The following is a 24,462-nucleotide window of genomic DNA, read 5'->3' as shown; positions in this document are numbered from 1 at the left end:
TAAGAATTCACACAAAGATTGATGAAAAATGGATGCAAATGATCCTGTGAGAGGTGGGGGGATTACAGAACGAGCCCACATCAAGCTTCTCAGAACTCTCACATCTGAAGGCCCTGATCTGCAAAAAAGGCTTGGCTTCTCTGGCTGCCAGCCCCTTACACACTAAAACATGGGCTCCATTCACTCGGTCACAGTCTCAAGGTGACTTTGACATCATTGAAAAGGCTTGTGAAGGAAAACAGTGGAATAATGCAGATATTCCCTAGTTCTGCTTAAGAGCAGCTGAGTGTCTGGTACATTACCTTGTGCGTTCACATGAATTGTGCATCCAAGAGCTTCTTGACAGAGACCAGCTATATTGTGAGTCAAGGCAAGTGCCTGCAGTGTGTATCCTCACATATTTTCAATGCGACTCAGTATTTCTACAATCAAGTTGGTATTCAGCAACTGCAAAACTACTTCTCTCTTTTCTACAGCCTGGAACCAATGTTAGCAGAGCCAGACACTCTTAATACTGAATGCAGACGCATTTGACTCCAAGGCAACTCAAGTTAACAAATAGGATAGCAGGCATCTATCTAAACAGCACTCTCTGCAGGCTGAGTTGAATGTTTTATGAGGAAAAGTTGAAGAGAAACACATACTGACTAAAAAAGGTGCTCCTTGATAAAGATGCAGAAATGGAAGCAGAGCAGAAGAGGCAGCAAAAGGGAAAATATATCTTTGCTCTGACAGCCTGTATTAGTCAGCTTCTGTCAACCTAATAAGAACATCATGGTCAGACTGTGATGGCTGATAGCAGGGCTGCTTGATTAAAAACAGCCTGTGTTTCACATGAGGTTCACGGCTAGCCTCAGAGGTTCATTTCCTTCGAAAGGGAGTAGCAGAAAAGCTTGACACAAACGACACGTCCAAACAACCTGTGAGAGGCAGAGAAGACAAATGAACCGACTATGACATTGCAGAGTTCCTTTGGGCTTTTACAAATGACTCCTCATATGCCTCCCAGTCGTGGCATATGTCTGCACCGTGTCTAATGAGTGCTTCTGATATGAGGAGAGTTCAATAACTAATGAAAGAAGAACCTTGTTCTCTTATTATAGCCTCCATGCCTGATACTAAGCATTGTATAATGTATTGGAAACTGCTGCACACCGACACACACTTATTAAAAGGCGAGTTCAAAAAAGGCATTTGATAGACTCAACAGTGCCCGTTCCTCTTTAATGTGTGCTGGAATCATTTTGCTGGTACAGAGGCAAGAGGAGAGACACTTAATTAACAGGGCCTACAACAACACCAATCAATAGTTTTGGTGTACACTGAGCACCAGTAGAGTCAGAAAACAGCCTGTCAACTTTAGACCTTTCCACGTTTTTTCCTCACACTTCTTTAATTAGCTGATAATATGAATGTAGCCAAAGCCCAACAACGCTGTAACATCAAAGCATCACTCATAATGCGTTAAAATTCAACACCATGTGTAAAAAACACCAAACAATCAAGAGAATTCCAGGAAACTTTAATTCACCATTAACACCCCATTCTATGCCTTAGGAATATCAGATTAACAGTAAATCTGACTGCATGGCCATTTTGGTCAGAATGTAATCTGTCATTTTTGCGATCATGTCTTGCTTGCTTTTGACCTTCAACACGTCATGCTGTATCAGATAGTCTCCGAAAATATAAAGAGGGGTATGTCAGCTACCATTCGGCCTCATTTATCAATCTGTTCATACTTTGTGTATACATTTTTTGTTTTAAATTCAGACGCCCTAAAAACCGCAGTGCTCATTTATCAACGTTGTCTTCGAAGAACGTAAACATTTATATATCCGATGCACCCATTGCTGGTTTTGAATTCCTGTCATTAGTCTGGTATCACATGTGACATTCAAATGCAGCTTTTAATCTCCACATCTAGAGCATAATGTAGATTGATTTGAAATTGCAGTAATCAGTGGGCAGTTCTTTGATTTTATATCATGGACAGTACTAAAAGTCTCAGAAACACTGGAATGTCTGATTTAATTGCCTCAAAATTATGGTAGCACAAAGTCAAACAAAAGTAAAGGAGTCCTACAATGCTGGTTACAATGCAGATCCACTGTTAATAACAATAAATGTAGAGTAGCATGTTAGCACAATGATTTAATTACATAGTGCAGCTTTCCATATTGAATATGCTTTTAAGGCTCTTACAGCTTTCATAAAAGAATTCACAATCACCTGTTAATGTTCCTGAAGAACATTTTTCCCCAACTTGATGAAACTGAAAACATAAACTGCAGTTTGCAATACTAATGCATCCAATTGACTTAACATTATGCTTTAACCATTATGCACTAAAAAAATATGTTGTGTATCACCTGAGGTGAGGCACTGTAGGTGGTAGGATGAAGAAATTTCTCATTAAAACGTGACACCAATGTATGCTTTCTTTCTTTAAAAATACACACTTAGTGGCTTTTGAGTTTACCTTTATTGACTTATCGACCTCTAAATGTGCAAGCCAAATCAGTTCACGTACTGCAGTGTGACTACATCATGCAAATATGAAGATGAGGTACAGTTCAGTAGTTAACATTGGTCCCAAACAAGAAGTACCTGGAATAGTTGAAGAGGCGGCTGCCCCAGAGGCTGTGCTCCCCTCTGGGCGGAGAGTGGAAGAAACATGAATCGGAGCCATCGAACCGGTTCAGGCCGTCCTCCTGTGTTCTTGGAGGCGTGGCTGTGAACGACGTCCAGCAGCACCACAATGCCCATCGAATGAGCCACATCGATCAGCTGCTTCAGCTCATCTGGGGTACCATACCGACTATAGATAACACATAGTTTGTGTTAGGTTACCGCATCAAGACCCTGTCCTAAACCCCCTCCACTCTATCCCATAAACTTAGTCCAGATTTACTCTTAGTACCAGTGTTAATGCAAAATCCAAGTCCTAATGTCAAAACAACCCTTAGAGGAGAACATACTATGATAGCGTCAGCAGGCCTACAATTTAGGAGCAAATTCAAGAGTACACACTGAATTTAGATTTATATTCATTAAAATGTGTTTGTGATTAAAAATAACATGAGACTACTGAGAAGTATACTGTATTATTTCACAAACATAATCTCTTTCTCAGATAATGTATCTAAAGATCATCCATTACAACTATATTGTCAAGGGGCTTACTAGGATTTTGTTATTTGATAGCCTCTATATAATACTCTAACTCTTCTATGGTCCTTTAATACCATCTAGGAGGACACTGTGGAACTCAGAGGACACTCTAAAACCACGCCATAACTGTACGTATGCATAAACACCTCTATATACAAACACATATCTTTGCATACACTCTTCATCTCGTCCAATAACGTTCATCTGTCCTTCCAGCTATCATTTATCAGCTTCCTTATAAAACAGGACACATAGCGACAGTATTACCCGGCTTCCCGGTATCCAACCGCTCAGGTTTTAAATGACACTGAGAGATCAATCATGGGTGAAATTACACCATATACATTACACTCTGGGTTTATGCTCTACTCTAAGTAAGGAAGGGGGGGATCTCTGAAAGAAGATAAATACTCCGACTAGTCCACCTTTATCTACAACTCCCTGCACTGCCAGGATTAAAGGCAAATGTATTTACAGAGGGATTTTTTTGCTGGTGTCACACTTCCTAACCTTGATGTGAGGTGACTGCGGTGAGTAGGAAGTCACTCACTTTGTTTGTTTTCATGGCAGTCTGAAGTTCCTCAATCAACCTTCCAAATACATTTCTCAAAAACCATTTGCAGTTGCTTTAAAGGCAGATGCTGCAAGTGTCAGGTAAAGTGATGTAAACAACACATGAAACTCTGCATATAAGAAAATACATCTTCAAGTTGTAACCTTTAATATTTCAGTCCTGGTCAATTTGTCAAGAAAATCCCAGAATTCCTTTTGAAATCACTCACACTAAGCCTCACCCTGCCATGAGTTACTACTGTGTCAAACATGCAACAGAGGAGGTACAACTGATGCATGTGTTTACAGTGCAGCCAAACTGTGGACTGATAAGATTCATCAAGTTATGTAGTTTTAATAAAGGAGACTAAAGAGGACAGGCAACAGTGTCATCTGTCATGGTCATATTGAACTCATGATAAAATGTTGTCTTCCACATTATGCGAATTGTGCAAATACACCTGCAACTGATGCAACGGAAAAAGTTGAAATCAAAACTGCTAAATAAGGAGTTATTGCATAATTGTTTAAAATAGTAAAATAATTAGGGCTTCATATAACAAAAAATATAAGCTTAAATGCTTAACACAGTTTTTTATATGACAAATACTCAATACAGCCTGTAATATAGTCTGTAATATATAAATCATACTTTTACAAATATTTACCTTGAAGCAGCAAAGAAACTTGTAACCTGATAACCAAAACTTGCATAGTAGGCATGCTCCATGATAGCCATCAGCTGAATGCAGTTGTAACCTAGATAAAAAGGAGAGAGAGCAGAAAGAAAAACATTGTACTATTCCAAAAAGGTCCATCTCAAATTCATGTGTTCAAAGCTTTCCTATCAGATTATAGAGCTAACTTTGTCTAACTGATACTTCAGATATTGCTGTGGGTAAACTACTAAATTATGTATGATCAGAAAGAATATATGTGTTATAAGCTGTATGTGTGGTAGCATGACACAATGTAGCTTGACATCCTGGCGCCTCTTTGTTATTATGGGCATTACATCCTGTCTATTTGGATAGCCTAATTTCCTGCAATAACTGGAGGGGGTATTATTCTTGCCATCCTCTGATTTCTCTTTAAATAACACCAGCTGCTTAGATCATACACCAAACAACAGTCAAAAATGCAAATAATTCTAATAATGTGTGGGGATGGTTGGCCCCACAGGCCAAAACAAAGTGTGCTTACTTACGCCATAATATATACTTAATGCAGACAACTTGATTTTAAAATTCTGCACTGATGCAGTATTCACAAAACTAACATTAGGTGCAGCAAGCATCTGGAAGTATTACAACTTGATACTGTTTGACCTGTGACAGTCATACTGTATATATGAGCTCCAGGCATTTCCTTTTTGACACAAACTCTGGCATCCTAAAGACAAGCTGTGGCTACAGGGAAACACCAGCTATCAGAGTCAGGAGGTCATGTACAACATTTCAAAACGACCTAAGAAAACTGCCTCTATGAATAAGAGAACAACAGGCTTTTAAACTGCCACTGAGCACTCCAGAGGGAGGCCCTGTTGTGTGGAGCAGATTTATTTATTTATATCATAGTTTCTTTTCAGGCTAGAGAGAGAGAGAGAAAAAAAAAAACTTTAGCTTCTGAAGGAGAGTGACAAAGCACAAGACAAGACAAAGGGGTGAGAGGAAGTTTTTGTTTATACATACTATATATATATATATATATATATATATATATATATATATATATATATATATATATAGAGAGAGAGAGAGAGAGAGAGAGAGAGAGAGACATACACGCACACACACACACACACACACACGCTCCACAGTCTACAAAACGTACCAAAAGGTACCAGTCACTTGAGACAGTGGAGTTTAGCTTCCTAGAGGATCCTATTGTGCATATTCCCTCAGCTGCTGCAGGTATATTCTCTGACAGCATTTACTCTGGCAGTTTCCCACTAAACAGGATGACACGACCAAGGAAACAGCATTTATCAGATTGCTCCTGGTTTGCTGTGCCAGTCATATCTGCGCCTTTCAATAATGTCATTGTAGCAGGCTGTATTTCAGTGCAAAATAATGCCACATCTCATATGAGCAGAACTGAAAACAAAGGCAGGGATCTGTTCCATATGTCATATTTGAATTTAGATCTTTATAATGATTTGAGTTATAAGGAAAATGAACCACATGCTACAGTTAGTGAGTAAGAAAATTTGTTCAATAGCAAGACAATATCACAAAAATGTTAAAATAAGTTGTGGGTTTTTTTTTCCATCAAAAAAAGTGTTTTCACAATTTAGTCTGTGTTGTTTGGGATGAGAATTGCCCATTATGTTAAGTTTGATTAATTTCCGTCATTGCAAGGCAGAGTTTTGGTAAAACAGAAAAACAGATACAAAAAGAAACAAAATTAAGGCAAATTAAAAGATATACAATTTGTGCTGGACCAACAGACTGACAAGCAGACTTTATCATCACCAACATGGTGTTGCTATTGGTTAAAAAAGACAATCAACAGTACTGAAATTTTTCAGTTTACTTGATAATTAATTCATGCTTTAAATTTTGTGTTGCTGCTCAAACAATTTTGCAAACACAGTCTTGCAGTTTGCCTTATTTCTTTGATAAAACGAATCCTGATATTAATGAAAAAAGTCTAAACCTTTTCAAAATTCAAATTCAAACATAATTTTAAGATCATTTCAAATCTTTCACCTCATGTCCTCTGTTTGTTATATTTATCACACAAATACTGGGTAATTCTTATATAAATGTTATATGTTATGTAAATGTTTACAGTCACATTAATCAGAGTTGACTCATATCACAATATCAAAATGTGTATTGTCTCTATAATCCTGTATAATTAAACTGAGAATAGCTGCAACAGCCAGTGATATATAATCACAGTTTCAGCCAGTCAATCAGCCAACAGAGTCCAGATGTCAACATGTCTGTAAGTTATACTGAATTTATCAGCAACAAATCAGAGGTGAGTCAGATGGAAAAAAAAATACATATCATGCTGCATTGAAAAAAAAAATACTCCCTGTTAAATGTATTAGTATCAAACTAATTGCAACAACTTAAATCTAGGTCACCTAGCCCTAAGTACAAGTCTATATAACCTTTGCTTGATACATGATACAAGATGCAGGATGATGCATTTGTCCACTGTTGGCTGTCTAAGTCAAGATCATGGAAATGGAAACAAGTTGTCAGTTTTGGAGCCATAATTGCTGTGTGGTGGGACTGGTGCTGTGGAGCCCTCTTTACAAAACACAGTCCAACGGTCAGTGATCCCTTCAGGTCATGCCAGTAAACAGGATGTTGACTTGCTGATGTGGTTTTGTGCAGAGGGAGTATGACAGGTCTGCCACTGAAAATGCTGCTGGTGGAGGAACAGTGGCACTCAAAACAGCCTGGCATGGGTGCTGGGTTATGGACCGTGTTGACAGAAATGGCACAGGACGCTGGCAGTTATAAAAAAAAAAAAAGGCTCTCGAATCCCCTCAACTATTGTTTTTCCAAGATCCGCATAACTGAAGCAGATTTGATATGCAGGGGGGTATATACAAACATCACTTTAATGCTTCTCTTCCTCTCTGGAGGAAGATACAAATTGCTCTCAAGTTGAGTCAACAAAAGCTCTGACTGACACTTAGATGAAGAGGGTCACAGCAGGATGATTGATGTGCACTTTCTACAGACCTTAGTAGCCAAAAAAATAAGAGGGAGGCCAACAGGTAAGATAATAATCTTATGGAGGTAATGTGGTCTCATGTCTTACCCAGGTCTTTTATTCGAGGCAGCACGTTGGTTGTGAAGTTGGTGTACGAGGCGATCTTTCCCTCTGGTGAAGCGATGCCCACGTGGGCCTCGTATGTTCTCAGGCTCGTGGGCTTCTTTGGCCGAGGGTGAATTTGCTGGAGAGGAAGCCAAAATTAGATGGAAAATCATGACAGTGTCCAGCACTTTTTCCTAAAAACTGCTAAAAATACAGTACATTTGGTGACTAATTATGAACTACAAGGTCAAAGACAAAGTGTGGGTTTTCTGGGTCTCTGCACCAATATCTTACCACAGAGGCCGATAATAGTTCTGCATGTTAAATATTAAAAGATCTATGATTCACTCTGTCTGAGTTACACAACCGGAGAGGGATTTGTTTTATACATAGAACAAATTTCCTGGTGGCTACCCACCAGGCCTTGTGAACCCACCATCTGAAGTACATGATTGCCACTTGTAAATAAAGCAAATATACTGCTAGGAAAAGAGCCCCTCTAATTAAAATGGTGCCAAATAACAACCAATAAAAGAAAGCAAGGTGGTCTTTAATAGCCTCTTATTGTTTTGCTTGCGCACACTTGTGCTGAGGACATCAAGTAGCGTCAAGATACATTCAGACCCTCTCAAATCAGCAGCATCAAGCACCCGCATTAAGAATGACCACAACAGCTTTAGATGTGAGATGTAAGGCTGATTTCAACAGTGTGTGTGTTTTGCACGGCAAGGAATCATAGTACTGATGTACAGACTGGCATATGGGAAGCTATTTCAACAGCTGGCACTCAGAAAACTCAGTGGTTTTAGTGACTTAACAGAGGAAATTAGTTTGATTTTTTAAAATATTTAAATTAATGATTGTTGTGATAATACTTTGACAACAAAACATACGATTTTTTTAAGGATCAGCTCATCTAACACATATTTCTCATATGTCTTTCTGCAACAGCAAAAAGACAGAGATCATCGCTGCTTAAATTAAACAAGGCCCTTTTGCATCACTGACAGCTCAGAAAATGCTTCCAGTAGCCAAAAATAAAACTAAACAAAATCTCTCGATGAATCATTGAGCTGCACTGGTGTTTTTCAAATCCAGTTTTACCCAGATTTTTGCATTGACTTTTTTTTATCTGTTCTATTGGTGGAAAAAATTTTCTGTTTTTTTTTTCCTGAAGAATAAAACATTAAAATAATAACTTACAATATAAGGCTGAGGGGGATCCCAGTGAACCCAGTCGTAGATGACAGATTTCTCCTCCCTGGTCACATATTTTGCCCATGGCGAGAGCCGGTACAGTCGTTCACCCTCCTTAGTGTGAACTACCACCTGGGAAAATAAGACAAATGAGTGCTATGTTATAGGAAGGGCACTTAAACAATGACATAGAGGAGGGACATTCAAAAGACACTACAGGCACTTTACATAAGCTGAGGGGAAGGGACACACTGTCTATTAAGCGGACAAAGGACACAGACCATATGATACACATTGCAGTATTGAAAATTAGACTGAAAACGTACAGCTATCCCTTCCCTCTTGTTGGATAATAGTACACACACTGCAGTAAAATGGGAAAAGTCCTGTAAAAGTCAAAACATAATTGCAAAAAATGAAAAACATTAACCAGAAACAACAGTCCTCTGATTTAAGAGGCCTGGCCACAAATCACAGGTCCACTGTGACTCCTGTATGTGTCTGTCTCTGGATGTATGCAATTTTAATGTCAGCGTTTATTTACATCTTCCGGCCATGAAATGCTTACATCATAAAATTGTGCAGTTACTCCCCATCCATTACACAGAAAAGATGGTGCAGATTGTTCAACCAATAAACTAAACATTTTTCAAAGTGTCAACATGAAAACCAGCCCTCTTCCTGCTCTCTAATGCAAAACTCACAGCTTTATAACTATTATACACTGCTCTCTGGGGGCACTGAAGATATAATTTGGTGTGGAGGACAAAAAGCCACGGTATTGACCATCAAACTTGTTGTGGTGAATCTGGATTCAATGGTAATTATGTTGTGTTTTATTTTGTGAAGGATGCAGCTTCTCCATTGGTTTTAACACAGCCACTTGCTGGCCCATCATGACAGGGGATTTGAGCCAGGGAGCAATTTAGAAAAATAGGAAATCTAAATCATTATCCTTTGCCTCTCATCTATTATGTCTGCAATTCGGCATTGGAAGGGGGTCAAATAAGTATAGTTTGGAAATCTAACTGACAAGTTACTTTGCCTCCATCAGTCAAATAAGAAAGGAGAAAGCCAGCGTGAGAGTTGGAAAAACCCACCAAGAAATCGATCCTGTAGCGTTACCCACAGTATGTGTTCACCCTGTTTTGTCCCCTGCAGAAACGGGCATTAGAACCCAACTAATTCTGGCCACTGTTGTGAAGTAATGACTGTTCCACTGCCACCTGCCTGTGAGCCATTGGCCAGACCCCCCTCTGGGGTTTTTTCATTATGGCCTGGCCACCTGGGGGTTAGCTGCCTGGCTCGCCTTATGACATGCTTCACAGTTTATAGGATTAGGAAAAGATAGTTGGATAAATGGACTGGCATAAAGCCTGACAGAACGGTGGTCCTTCAGAGAAATTGGCCAGCATTAGGCACATTAAAGAAAAATCAGACTGGTGGGCAGGCCGAGGGGTGCATGAACAGGAAAAACAACTAAGAGCCAAGCAATATGCGAGAAGTTAGGTGTGGGTGAAAATGTGAGTGTTTGATCGCTAGGCTAACACTTCAGTTCACTTCTTTAAAGTCTTGCATACTTACAACCTAAAGAGCTACTGTACCCACAAAAGGACAGTGCTTGTTTATGGAGACAAATTGGGCCTTGAACAAAGGGGGATGGAAGGGCAAGCTGCTCTACATGAGAGTGATTGGAGCTAAGCTTGTGCTTCCACGAGGGAGTGCTGTGGAACTAATTCTAAAGTGGAGCTCACAGCAAGACAGCCATTCATAGGCAGCAGGGGTGCACAAGGAAAGGCCAGGTGCCAGCATTTCCATCTGCTTCTTATCGTCCTTAGACTGACCTCCGCTGACAATGGGAGCTGGGCAGCCTGTCCAGGGCGCAGGAGTGTGCCAACGATGACCCAGTCCCAAGGAGAGCGGCGCCGCGATGCCATCCATTCCTCGCCTGGCATCTCATTTCAGGATTATTTCTCATCCTCGCTGTTTGCTTGGGAGACAATGCATAATGGGAGGTGCGTCTTTTGCATTTAACCCTGATGAATTATTTACAAGAACTAAAAACCAATCATCTACACCCACTGTGGCCTGTGTTTTGCACTGAACAAACACAGCACAGCCTCCTGAGGGATACCTGCCCGCAGATGGGAGTCGAAATAAAAGCCATCAGTCGGGCTCCTCAGGTGTATCTACCCTCTGCTGTGCAGATTGTGTACATACAATAATCTACCCTCTGCGCGCTGTAAGTATGACATGTTGTTGACGGCGACACGCCAGGTTTTCACTTGGTTCATAAGACACCACACACAACGGGGAATCTCACTCGCACATTACAGTGACAAGTTCCCATGCCACAGCGGCAAAGATGACACCTACTGAGGCCGTGAAAATAGGCACGAAGATGTTCTGTTCCCTACCTTGAGTTTGGTGTTATGATCCACAGCTGGAGACTTGTCATGCTTGGGCGGAAGAATCAGTTCCCACTTGCCAAATTCTTTCTTGGTGTAAGGGTGGGAGAATTTGTCCCAGCCATCTACATGTGAGCACAGAGAGGATTTAAACACATTAAATTAAGGGGATTATAACACAGATCCAGACATCAGTTCTGATTAGCTGTGCCCTGATCACAGACAGCCATAGGATCATACTTGCATATATGACGGAGGCCAACTCAGTACACAAATCTCTCTTGTCCCTTTGGTATCTGGTGGTAGGAAGTGACCACCACTAAATGTTTTTGTTTTAAATCCTTTTTTGTCACTTCACAACTCCTCTAATCTATCTTGCGACCAAACCGAGCTCTTGGCCCCCAGGCTGAAAATCACTCTGTAAACTATCTTGTCTCCATTTTGTACTGCCAATGTGGAAATGGGCCTGGCACAGTTTTAATTCTGACCTGAAACACAGCTCATGTTCCTATGAGTTGGTATACATATTATTCTTATTTAAAGCCTGTATATGAATAGTTTTTCTGTGATTATATTTTAAAATCTTTTTTGATTTTACAAACAGGGGTCGCCAAACTCAGAAATGTCAGAGATCAGGGATTAAAATCCATCTGTAGGGCCTTTAACAACAATTAACAGTTGTTTTCTTCTTTGTTACAGTGGTGTGTTGCCACTTTGCCTTGTGCTAACAGCTTGTAGCTGATATTTATCACTGGGGTTTTTAGATCTATTTCAATATCCCCATGTGGTCACAGGGCCTCTTTATTTTTCTGACTTCTGCACTCACTCTTCACACAAGTTGTCCCTCTCTCTTCCTCTCCTCTGAAACCTCTTACATAATTCTTCCTTGTTGTTTTTCTAGTCTGCACTGCTCACCTGTATCCTGTGACTTCTGCAACAGTGAGTAAAGCAGCAGGCTCAGTCATCTAAAAGAAAAACTGATAAAATACCACTTCACTGCTCATTGAATTATATCTCCGAGTGAACAACAGAGAGGCGTTACCTGCTGATTCCACATTACCAACTGTCATTGACTGATGGGAATATATTACAACACAAAACATTTATTGCAAAGTGACCACCTTGGAATGTCAATTTAGGGCATTGTTTATATTCCGTAATCCATATCTGCTTGCTATTCATGAGTGAAAGCAACGTCAGGATAGAAAATGAATCGCAGGAGATGTTCCAGAAGTGACCGGGCACGACACCAGCACTTTTCACAGACAGGCCAAGTCATATTTTTTCACAATTTATTTATCTTCCTACGCTTAAACTCCTCTGAAAAAATACAGTGCATTATGCATCCAACCTGCACCATATTCATGACTAGGGCTGCTGGGCTGTTTCCACATTTACTATGAAATTGAAATCAAATAATATGACTGAGCCGTGTCAAAATATAATCTCTCACAGAATTGAAAGTTGGAATTGAGCTGCTGCCCAAGGTCCTGGGAAGATAATTAAAAAAGGAACAGGGGTAATATGGAGAGAGGGAACAGCAGCAACAGAACTAACAAGCACAAAAAATGTGTAGGGACAATAAATAAATTGACAAATCTCTGGTTTTGCACACAGCATCACTCTGAGGATGTTACTATTAGCATTTGCTTTCCTTTATCATTACCTGCAGGGTGTCAGTTCAGAATGGCTGTGGAGGTAAGTATTTGTGCTGTGGTGTGGCTTGGCAAATGGAATTTGAGTTATGTGCACAGGTCTGAAATCTTTCACCTTGTTATTTTTTTTTCTATTACTACATTTTTGTATTTGTCCAGAGAGAGTAACATATTGCTACAGGCATGTGTAATAGATCTCAATGCACAAAAAAAAGATAAAGGTAAGAAAAAGACACAGAAAAAGAATGAAAATGACACAGAGTGCTTCTGTTACCTTGTGTGTCTATTTGATAGATGAAAGCAAGTCTTATTTAATCTTGTTAATGATGGTAAAAATAAATAATTTTGCTGCATTTTCACAGCCCACATTAACCAAAAATAACACTCAAAAGACTATTAACCTGAAATTACTTTCAGAGTTGGGACTGGAGGGGATAGAGATTTCAGTGCAAACACAGAGGTTGCACTCTCTCAACAACTTTGCAGGCGATGATGAAATAACCAGCTACTAAAATATTAACAAACACTCCCACATTCAAAAGAACCCCTTTCAGTATGCAAGTTTATCCTGTGTAATCAATATTTTCCACATTTCCTACTCCCAGGTTGGTTGATCAAAAGGGCTGATACCCTTGCACCACAGACAGCTGTGCTTTTTCTTAATTGTTGGACCCTTTTGTGTTCAAGAGTGGAGAGATCTCAAATTTCTTATTTAATGCACCACATAGATACGCAACCTTTGTCTTTGCGCTGAAATCTCTTTTTCCTTTCAGTCCCAACAGTGTATGTAACTTTGTATTAAAGTGTCATTTCCTTTTTAGTAATCTGATTTATTACTGCAAATTGATTGCTATTGTACAATTGGAATGAAGAACACTTTAATCTATCAGCCTGCTGCATGCTTCCTTAAAACATAATGAGGATGCCTGCTGCGCCAAAAAAGAAATGAAGATTTCCTATCAGACTCACGATTACAAATAAGTTGATTTACCACACACAAGTGTGGAAAATAAACAAGCAGGAATAGAGCTCACTGGAAGCTTTGAGGAAACAACCTGGATATCATACTTGTGTCATGTTGCTCAGGAGCTGACAATTCTCCTCAGGCTACTTACTGAAGTCACCGGTGAGGAAGAGGGCCTCTGCAGCCGGAGCCCACTCTTTAAAGAACAGGCTGTTGTCAGGCCGTCGCTGCACACCAAAGGTCCTGTAGCTGCGTGTGAACTGGTCAAAGCCTCCCTCTGCCTCTTCCAGCTGTAAGAGCTGCTTCTGTAGCAGATCATACCTACAAACCACAAGGAACACACACACACACACACACACAATATTGTATGAATTCAGTGGAAAATCCACCATGGGATATGCAATCCATTGGATACATTCAATGCTATATATAATTTCTCAGTGATGTTGAATAGATTTTGATTATTTTGCACTGATGTGATTGATTTTTCTGTGTGTGAGAGTGAATTCCAATTGCATCAAGCCATCTCCTCTGCTTCTAATTCAGTTGGCATTTTCCTCTATTTCCCAGAATGCTTTTTGACAACCCTCCCAAGAACATAATTTGCATTCAGGTCTGGGTGTTGGTGAAATAACAATACCAGCTGAGATCATGTACACAAGTTTCTCCAGCCTTCTCTCCATATGTAAGGGTAAATATAGCATATCCAGGATTTGATTAAGAGTTATTGACACAAAACCTGATGCTACCTGCTGTTTGTTATTTTAATTATTTAATTATAGATCAAGTATTAAAGATAAGATAAGGTAATCCTTTATTAGTCCAACAACGGGGAAATTTAAAGTTATGCATTCATATAGTAGAAGGGTTTACACATAAAATCATGATACACTACGTCTACAAAATAACAGCTACTACATTCCGCAGGAAGGATAATACAGTAGAAATGAGCAAATACAATGGCAACACAAGATGTTGACATGCACACAAACAACATATCACCGAACAAATACTCATTAAAATAAATGAGGAAGGAGATACTCATCAGCAATTACCAGTAATGCTACCATTACCAGAAAAAGCAGCCTCTCTATTGTACAGTGTCAGTGTTATCACTTATTACTCATTGACAACTAATCATCAAGAAAACAGTGGTGAAAGTAATTTTCAAAATCATTGGTCACACTAGAATAATAAGTAATTATTTCCACCCATTTCTGTGTAATTAATGGTACTCAATTTAACAGGTTGCCCAATTTCTAAATAGTTTTTACAGTGGATTTTTTTCTTTACGAGAGGCACAGGATTCATCAAAATCCTTTCCTTGAATAATGATAAATGGACACAGGCACTGGACTCAATGAATTGAGCTACAATACACACATAAATAAGCAACCTAATGATAATGTCTCTTAATAAATTTAGTACCTTACTGGTTATTCTAACGTCTTATTTAATCTCAGAAGAATACCAGAAGAAAGACAAATTTGAGACAAATTCAACAGTTTAAATATGTGTGTGCCGTATGCATGTGCTCTTTTGTTTGCACATATTCACAGCTTCTCTAAATTAAGGCAGCATATGCAACGTAGCAGTGCACAGAGCAGTATCTTAATGTTTCCATGCTAACGTTATCTCTTTGAGGTCCCACCTCAGGATGCAAACTTGCCTCATTCCCTCAAGAATTTGTGACTACAGGCATATCCTGAGAGATAAACCTCTGTCTGTTACCTTCAACTGGGAAGGATAGACTAACTATTTTGCAATTTATCTCACTTACGTTCCTGCAGCCAGCTGGTGTCCATATCAGATTCCCCCTGGTACAGAAAGCCTCTTTCAGCCAGCTGAGTTAAGTGCACTCTCTCCCCTATAGCCCTGAAGCCAAGCTCAGACTGGCCTGTGAATGCCCTGGGGCTAGTGATGATGGGCTGAAGTAACAGTGCGATTTCTCAGCAGCTGCTCCCTGTGTTGAGCGTAGTGGATACAGACAGTGCTTGCCAAATGTAAACCTTTAAAGTCCAACCAATGCTGCCACATGCCTCCATTGCCACTTTGTCACCATTTCAAGAATATGCTGAAAGGAAGGACAAAGGGAGGATTCACTTAAGGGGAGAGCTGTACTGCCACAGTATTAATAGGCATGAAAGTCATGACTATGATTATAACAAATGAGTTCCAGGGGGGTGGACCAGAGGGAATAGTGAGCCAAAATCCTGTACAGATGCTGTATTTACCGCACACCTCTTGTGTCTGTTTCCACTTGAGATTACAGCACAGAGGCAAAATCAAACCACACATCATGAATGAATTGTGCCTACTAAGACACAGTTCATTTTTAAAAACTCATTAACAGAGCTGAAGCTATAAGCAAAATAAACATTTTGAATTATTTTCATAATTCTGATAATCGGACAATATCTGTGACCATCCCCATTGTCCTCTGTACACTTATCTAAAGGTTTGATGAGGCTGTCACTCATTCCCCCTTCTACCCTGCCACATCTAAAGTTTATGACAATATCTAGCATGAGACTGCACATGGTATCCAGGGGCAACATTTGGCCGTAAAACACCCTCCCATCAAGCTGCAAAGAGCGGCACCTCAGAGTGTGACCATTTCATTATATATGGCAAACCTTTTTTTCTCCAGCACAGGCCCTGAATTCCTGATAACGTCAAATCAATGTTGGAATAGCAGAACTGGAATTCTGTTAGCTGCTGTCTTCCTGTCTTCGAGTAAAACCAACCACTTTCTTTGCAGGTTATGAGGCCAACTGATGTATGCGTTTACAAAAAGAACTGACAAACTACAAAACAAAATATTTGAATGCATGCATTTCATTTAAAACACAATCCTTATGTGGCCCAAATGTAACAATGAAATTGGAAAATAATTCATCTCAGCTTTATATGTTGAAAAGTATCTGTTTTGACTACGACTTCTACCATTTTTGGTGATTATACCACCTTTAAAATTATTCTGCCAGAATTAGTATTTGTTTGGTGTACATTGGTGTACATTTTGTGTACAAGAGTCAAGACTGTCAGTGAGATATGAGAACCTTGAATTTTGAAGTGAAAATCAATTATTCTTGACATGATGCTGCATTCAGCTACTCTCAGATCTACATGTACACCCCAAATGCAAGTTGGACACATTAAAACAAAAGTTGGTAGGAACAAACTTGTTAGCAAACAATTGCATATTTAGACACCCAGCGCACATGGAGCAACATCATGATTCATCAGGTTTCTGTCCAACAAATGTAAGGCCAATATTCATTCCCCTTTTAGCTCAATTTTGTTCTCCACCAACTCCTGAAGAAATTTTTTGGTTCTTAAGTTGCAGAATGCTCCACTATGACTATACACTCATTAACAGTGTCTGCCTGCAGTGGGTTTGAAACAGTGACATTTCAGGTCGTGAAACCAAATCAATGAGCTAAAAGATGCTGAAAGGCTCCATAGGTCTGAGGGAAACTGCAGAGTTACATGAAAATTAGCTATGGGTCTTCACTACAAGCTCCTCCTATTACATGCAACAATCATGTAACCCATTGCTAATATAAAAATGTTGATTACAGCAGCTTTAAGAGATCAGTTATAAGCCTGATACATGCCTGAAGGGATAGATCAAAGCAATATTATAGTTCCATTAAAAAATATAGCTGCTCACTGTCAGGTAGTACACAACAAGAAACACTAATAATCCTTGCAGCGAGAAATTACAAAAGAGTTTTGTCCTGTCCCCCATTCACTGGTAACAGAACAGCAGGAGATTATAGATGTGAGTCACAGATTACAGTCTTGGCTCTCTTATCACTTGGTTTTGGTAACTGCTCTTTATCTACAAAGATACTAAAGAAAATATCATATGACATGACTGAGATATTATTGTTATAGATATTACAGCACACAGCAACACTGTATGTGACAGACATCCTGTTAAACAACTGAATCAGTCGAGTGTCAGGCAAATGTCTGCTTCTTCTTCTTGTAAATTCCTATAATGCTACAGGAACAGACTTCTCATTCTGCAAATTCTGGTAGGTTCAAACTGGATCATGTTGCTAGGTTTTTTCTGGAATCCATAAATTTGAGAGTGGATTTTTTTTTTTGTCTCAAAGTCACAAATTTAGATTAAGATTAAAAAGGCACTGGAGATATTTGGGGTCCTCTGGGTCAAAGTGACCCGGTGAGCAACAATGTGCCTTCTTGTGTGTGTGTGTGTGTGTGTGGTAGGATTTGTTGTTGTGCATGACATTCATGATTCTGAAGTGTTTATCTTTTGTTTTTGAATAATAATAATAAGAAAAAAGTATACGGAATATGAAGAGCAATATGGATGGCAACGGGAGGGTTAAGGTTTGTTGGTGAGTCTCTCCTCAGCATCTTAGAAATCCTATGCTGGGTTGAGAACCTTTGCCCAATGTTTGTATGTGAAATGAACTAAACCAAAAATCTTGACTTGATTTTATACATTACACAAACCCCTTTGTCATTTTCTATAGTTAAATAAATAAAATGTTCAAATAATTCCAGCATTGTTTCAGTGCTACAGAAATTAGAAAAATTCTCTACAACTGACACAGTGTGTCTAACATTAACCAGCTATACAGCATTCAATTCAATGAGAAATACACAAGAAGGTGGTGTCACATTACTGATCATTATAAAAGTCAAAGTAGACCAGTAATATGCTACTTTTCAGTGTTACTGTGCATTCACTGAAGTACTTTATTGGCAACATCATATTAATACAGGGTATGGCCTCCATTTGCTCTCAGAACAGCCTCAATTATTCGTGGCATAGATTCCACAAGACATTGGAGACATTCTTTTGAGATTCTGGTCTATGTTGACATGACTGCAAATCTCCTGTTCTACCACATCCCAAATGTGTGCAGTTGGATGCCAGATATGGTGACTGGGAGGCCACTGAAGTACACTGAACTCACAGTCATGTCCGACTTTGCTTTGTGACATGGTACATTAACATGCTGGAAGCAGTAGAGATGGGTATACTGTAGTGAAACGGGATGCCAACAACATAAAGGTCAGCAGGCTCAGATAGGCTCAGCATTCAAACCATGATTGATTGGTAGTAAGGCCCCCATCTTCACACCATTGCACCACCACCAGCCCGGGCTGTTGACACAAGGCAGATTGGGTCCATGGATGATGTTGACGCCAAATTCTGACCCTACCATCTGCGTGCCTCAGCAGTACTCCAGATTCATCAGACCACACTAAAGGTTTTCCAGTCTTAATCTGTCCAGTTTTGGTTAGCTTGTGCCAACTGCAGCCTCAGACTTCTGTTCTTGGCTGACAGGAGTGGAACCCGATGTGGCCTACTGCTGCTGTAGCCCATCCGGCTCAAGGTTCGACGTGTTATGCATTCTGAGATCTTCTTCTGCTCACTACAGTTATAAAGAGTGGTTATCTGAGTTATCATTGTCTTTTATCAGCTCCAATCAGTCTGGCCCTTCTACTCTGACCTTTCTCATCAACAAGGTATTTCCATTTGCAGAACTTCCACTCACTTGATGTTTTTTGTGTGTTTTGCACCATTCTGAACTCTAGAAATTGTTGTGAATGAAAATCCCAGGAGATTAGCATTTTCAGAAATACTTGAACTAGCCTGTCTGGCACAGACAATCAAAGTCACTGAGATCAAATTTTTTCTCCCATTCTGACATTTGATGTGAAAATTAAGTGCACCTCAACCTGTATCTGTATGATTTTATGCATAGCACTGCTGCAACATAATCAGTTGTCTGGACAACTGCATGAATATGGAACTGTACAGGTGTTCCTAATAAAGTGCTCAGTGAGTGCATTTTTTAGTCAATGCCATACATCTAGCGCAGCGGATACTTAAAATTCCAACTCACACTTTTCCTCCACTGTAAAACTTTATGTATGAACAAACTTCTGATTTACCCAGAGTTCCTCAGGTCAACACAAGTTCACCAGATAAAATTCGGTCAGTTTCAGCCAATTCATTTGGCTGCCAATCTAACTTTATCCAAAAATACATTGTTTGCCACCATTCCTACAGATTTGATCTAATCTTCATCACATGTGAAAGGAACTGCTGAGACATCTTTATTTTATGCAGTTAACAGAACTTTATTTAGACAATAATTTGGTTGTGATGTCCAAATGACTTGGTGTACAAGACATTAACAAGGAGGTGAGCCATACAGCACTTAAAATGATGATAATACTTGTTCACATGTCTCAGAATCTTTTAATGTTCCATTGGAAAATGTTGTTGTAGCATCAAGGCAAACCAATTTATCAAATAAATGGATTTGAACTGATTTAGAATGGTCCAAATGAATCAGAAAAACAAAGTAAATGTTGCTGTGACCACTCACTGTTCAAACAAGAAGCTCTGCATTTGACAGGAGGGGGAAGAAAAAACAGGGCTCATCTATTTTTGGGGTGACTCAGAGTTTGCATCTATTACTATAACAGCTCAAAAACTTTAAAAACTTTATTTTAAGTATTAGATGTTGTAAGGCCATGTCAAATGATGCTCACAAGAAAAAAAATCACCTACACTCTAAAGTCATGATTACAGTCCACTTTTAAATTCTCCCCACAGAGCAGCTGAACTCTGTAACCTGCTCATACACTCACTGTTAGACAATCGGGCATCTAAATTTAGAGTGAGTGTTCAGGTCTGTTGTGTTGTGTATGACTGATGGTGACAGCTGAGGCACAGAGGTGTCAGGACAGTCTGCATCAGCCCAGAGAAGCACAAGTGTGGCCGGGGTGGGGTGGGGGGCATTTCAGCGTCCTGATCTCAGCTTGCCTAAAGGTCTGTCTGCACAGCCCGGTAGCAAGGTGACTTTCAAATAATGCCATTCATGTCCGTCTTTGACGAAGTGCATTAATGAGGCTAAAGAGGGACCTGAACATAAATGCAGATATGTTGACTGATATAAGCTAAAATGCTAACCTACTAACCTTGTCCCTTTGTTGACCCTTAAGCAAGGTGATGGGAAAATAAATGCTACCAAAGCTACCTCAAAAAAACAGACATTAATTCATTCAAATTCAACAGGCAGTTTCAGAAATTTAATGCAGTTATTCTAATAATTCCTATTAACCAAGGAACCGTCTTTTTTCCCCACTTATCTTTAATTCCTGTTTTTTAGCTCATTACTCCTCAGTCAGAGTACATGCACTGGTTATCACTTCAAAGTCAATGATCAGTTTTGCTTTAAATATATTGCATCACCATCACAAGCATAAGACTCAGACTTATTGCTGTATTTTCACTTTGAAATGAGTTGTGATGACATACTCAAATCTTTGCAACAACTCTTAGCCATAATAAGCAGCAGTCCCAATGCTCCCTACTTTCATTTGGTCCAATTTAGGAGATACATGGTGCCACGAGCTGCAAAATCCAAGCAGCACTTCCTGCATACTTGCGCAACAGGAAGGGTAAATAATGAAGCATGTCAACAGAGCACTGCTCACTGGGGCTGTAACCTGTGTGCAGCATCAACGGTTGTTTTCACAATCAATCTTAAACTAGTATCCTGATGAAATAAAATAAGAGCGGCCTGCAGCCACGGAATAACTAATTAGAATGGGAGGTTTGCACAATATGCTGGGATAGTTTTAACTGTCTGCATGCACCGGCTGTATCTGGTGTGAACCACAGTTCAACAAACCTGAGATATGGGCAGCCTTGAGCCATGACATGGCGGTGAAATCTAAAGAATCAGTCTGTGTGGTCAGAGGTCTCCTCCTGATAAGCCTGCTGAATTCTTAGCACTGTGCAGCTCAGTGAGGGGACTCAGCAGGAAACCACAGCCTGAGAAAGCTCTCGATTTCTACGCCTGTGTTCATGGTATAGCATTTGGACGCTAGGCCTGAGAACACTAGAGGCTCACCAAGAATTAACCTTCACACAGCAGTGATCCTATATGTAAAATAATTTATGTGCAACTTTCATCAGTGAGACAGGTGTTTGAGACACGTCTGGAGCTCGGTGAAGCCTAGCGATCCCAAGCTGTGTCTGAGGTGGAACTGACACGCTCATCTCTCTGGAAGGCTAGAGCCCTGCACACATGTTTCAAATACAAAGCAGGTGGTCCCTTACCTGCCACATTAGAGACAAGATCTGACACGGTAATGAAAATGGATAAAACTATATGGCCCCTAAGCAGACTTTTAAGGCCTAATTTCAGGGACGAGCCAACAGTGAGCAGGAACTGCAGCAATATGAGCTGTAGATCACTATCATTGTCGGCCTGTAAGTAGAAAACATTATGCACTTCTTTTTTTTTTTAAATCCAGCAGGTAAGGTTAATTTGACATGAGGTGGGGAATTGAGCTGAAGAATTACACTGTCATATTGTGAGCCAGATGGCCCTCCATCCAGAAATGAGCCTACAGGAAAAAGAAATGATTGTGAAATCAGTATTGCGTTATTATTAACTTCAGCATTTTGTTGCTATTCAGCCATTGGAAAAAGTGTACGTGCTGCTTATCTGGTTAAAAACAGAGCTCACAGCTTTTTAAAAGACACAACAACCAAGAGCAAATTAATATAATATGATGTTTTGAAAAAAAACAATAATAAAGTGTGACACTGCGGAGTGTATTGACTTACGGGAGAGTGTCTGTTTACTTTTGGAGATTAGTGCAGACCCAAGGTCAGAGCATTTACCAGGACACATGTTGGTACTGCACTAATTGAAACACATTTTTATTAAAAACAAAGATTTGTTTCAGTCTCCATAATAAGCAATTATTCACTGTATAATTTCCTGTTACTATTCAATGTATTATTTTAGCATCCTTTGGCTGATAAAAGTGACAGGGAATAAACAGACCTAAGGGTCGCTGAATTGACTAATTAGCAAAACTGATGTTTATGATATTCAAGTTCAGTTAATTAAAACTGATTCTATGAAAACTTTTCCATGTTTTGTCTCTCCAGCGTGGGTACACTTAAATGTAATCAATCATCATTTGAATATGTATGGTGAGCTGACATAATGCACTCAATGTCACAAGGAACTGGGACAATTTGCCAAAAAAGGGAAGGAAAAATTCACATGTAAAGTGTTATCAGTCAATATATACGTAGAGGAACTTTGCAGTCCAAGAAAAGCTCTCATAACAAAGGCTAATAAAATCTCAGGATATAAATCTCAAAGTTAGCTATTAACACATTTTCCGGTGAGCCAACACAGCCCTTATATTTATTAAACATTCCCACTTTGGTTTGACAATCACTGGCGTAAATATATGACTCAATTACAAAGATGCATCATGCAAACATATTCTAGTTTAATGATAAAATTTTTAAATCTGTTTCTGAGTGTAGTTTGACATTATCAACCAGCATCGTTTTGGGAACTGCAGGAAAATGTGATTGGAATTTCGGCAGGAAATAATCCCGATTAATAAATGCACTAGCCCACACAAACACACACACACACTGCAAAATCACTGCTACCACACACACACACACACACACACAGTGTCAGCTGCTTAAGACTTCCACCCTAATAATTAATTTGTATGGAGGCCAAATCGAGGCTGAAGGGGAAAATCATGCAGCATATGAGTACTGCATAAAATCAATTAATGTCTGAGGGGTTATTTATATTGTATAGCCTTTTACATTGCAAGAAGCAAAGTAATCAGCTACTACATTTAAGGACACAACACATTTAAGGATAGCTGATGCTTCAATAACAACCAGCCCGAATTCAGGGGAAAACTCATACAAACAAAATTATTAATGAGAACTATGGCTTAGAGGAAGCAAACTCTGTTGAGATGATGGACCACAGTGATGCAGCAGCCTCAGTAACAGGCGAGCATCAGACAGCTCCACAGCCCAAAACACTGACCTCACGACGCAACGTAGACGTCACCTGACGGAGAAACACATCCCTGCTCTATAACTGTCAAACAGGAAGTTGAGAGACGACTTGCCTCAGTCAGCAACTTGTCACATAAAATGAAAAAGACTTTCAGGTAGCGGCTCATTAATTTTGCATAAGCTGAACATCTTCTAAACGCTTGTTATTCAGCGGCAGGCTGAATAAAGGGGGAGAACAGCGAGCTATCTGCTGCGCATGAGAGGGGAGCTCAACTCTGCGCGACCTCTGCTCATTCAAAATGTCAAACCTGACTTGCAGAAGGCGACCCTCTGATGTGTTGCAAAACCTCGCTTTTTATCTGTTGTTGGTGTGTTTTTGTTTCAAGACACGAACGCCAGAGTAAGCCCGGCCTCTTTCCGCTTCACCGGGGACTGATTTTGGCAACAGACAGTGACAAAAAACCGCCGTTAGAGCCGTATTTTACCTCCTCTTGAAGTCCTTCTCGTACGGCTTGAGGTAGGGATCCATTTGGAGAAGGTAGTTGAACTCGGGAATTGTAACACTATCCTCTAGGTCTGCCATGGTTTCTCCAGACCAAACCAATCGAGCACCGACTTGCTGCTATACGGGTGCAGTAGCATGGACAGAGGAGACTGACATGAGCTGTGTGCGTGGGTTTTAGTATCCGGAGACAACAGCGAATCAGGCTGCTTTCTGCCAAGCCCATCCCATATCACAACATGCTGTGTCTCCAGAGGTTCAGAGATGAGGGAGCCGAGCCGTGCGGAGCTGAGATACCGTGTAACTTTAAGATGACAGCAGAGGAAGCATCTGGTGCGTCAGAGGAAGATGACTCGCATTTGTAG

At 39.9% G+C, this 24,462-nt stretch overlaps 1 protein-coding gene across 1 annotated transcript in view; it reads right to left on the bottom strand.

Moving 5' to 3' along the window:
- Positions 1-24,430, bottom strand: part of gbe1b (glucan (1,4-alpha-), branching enzyme 1b) — a 76,386-nt gene extending 51,956 nt beyond the window's left edge. Inside the window, 8 exon segments of the mRNA XM_018665524.2 lie at positions 2,611-2,711; positions 2,713-2,821; positions 4,395-4,485; positions 7,513-7,648; positions 8,713-8,838; positions 11,124-11,239; positions 13,885-14,054; positions 24,081-24,430. Coding sequence (XP_018521040.1) covers positions 2,611-2,711; positions 2,713-2,821; positions 4,395-4,485; positions 7,513-7,648; positions 8,713-8,838; positions 11,124-11,239; positions 13,885-14,054; positions 24,081-24,178 — 947 coding nt within the window. The 5' untranslated portion in view covers positions 24,179-24,430.
- Positions 24,431-24,462: the final 32 nt, after the last annotated feature.

The sequence above is a fragment of the Lates calcarifer genome, linkage group LG21 (genome assembly GCF_001640805.2).
Source record: "Lates calcarifer isolate ASB-BC8 linkage group LG21, TLL_Latcal_v3, whole genome shotgun sequence".
Classification (NCBI taxonomy): domain Eukaryota; kingdom Metazoa; phylum Chordata; class Actinopteri; family Centropomidae; genus Lates; species Lates calcarifer.
The sequence above is the reverse complement of the archived record's forward strand: the minus strand, read 5'-3'. Positions and strand labels throughout refer to the sequence as shown.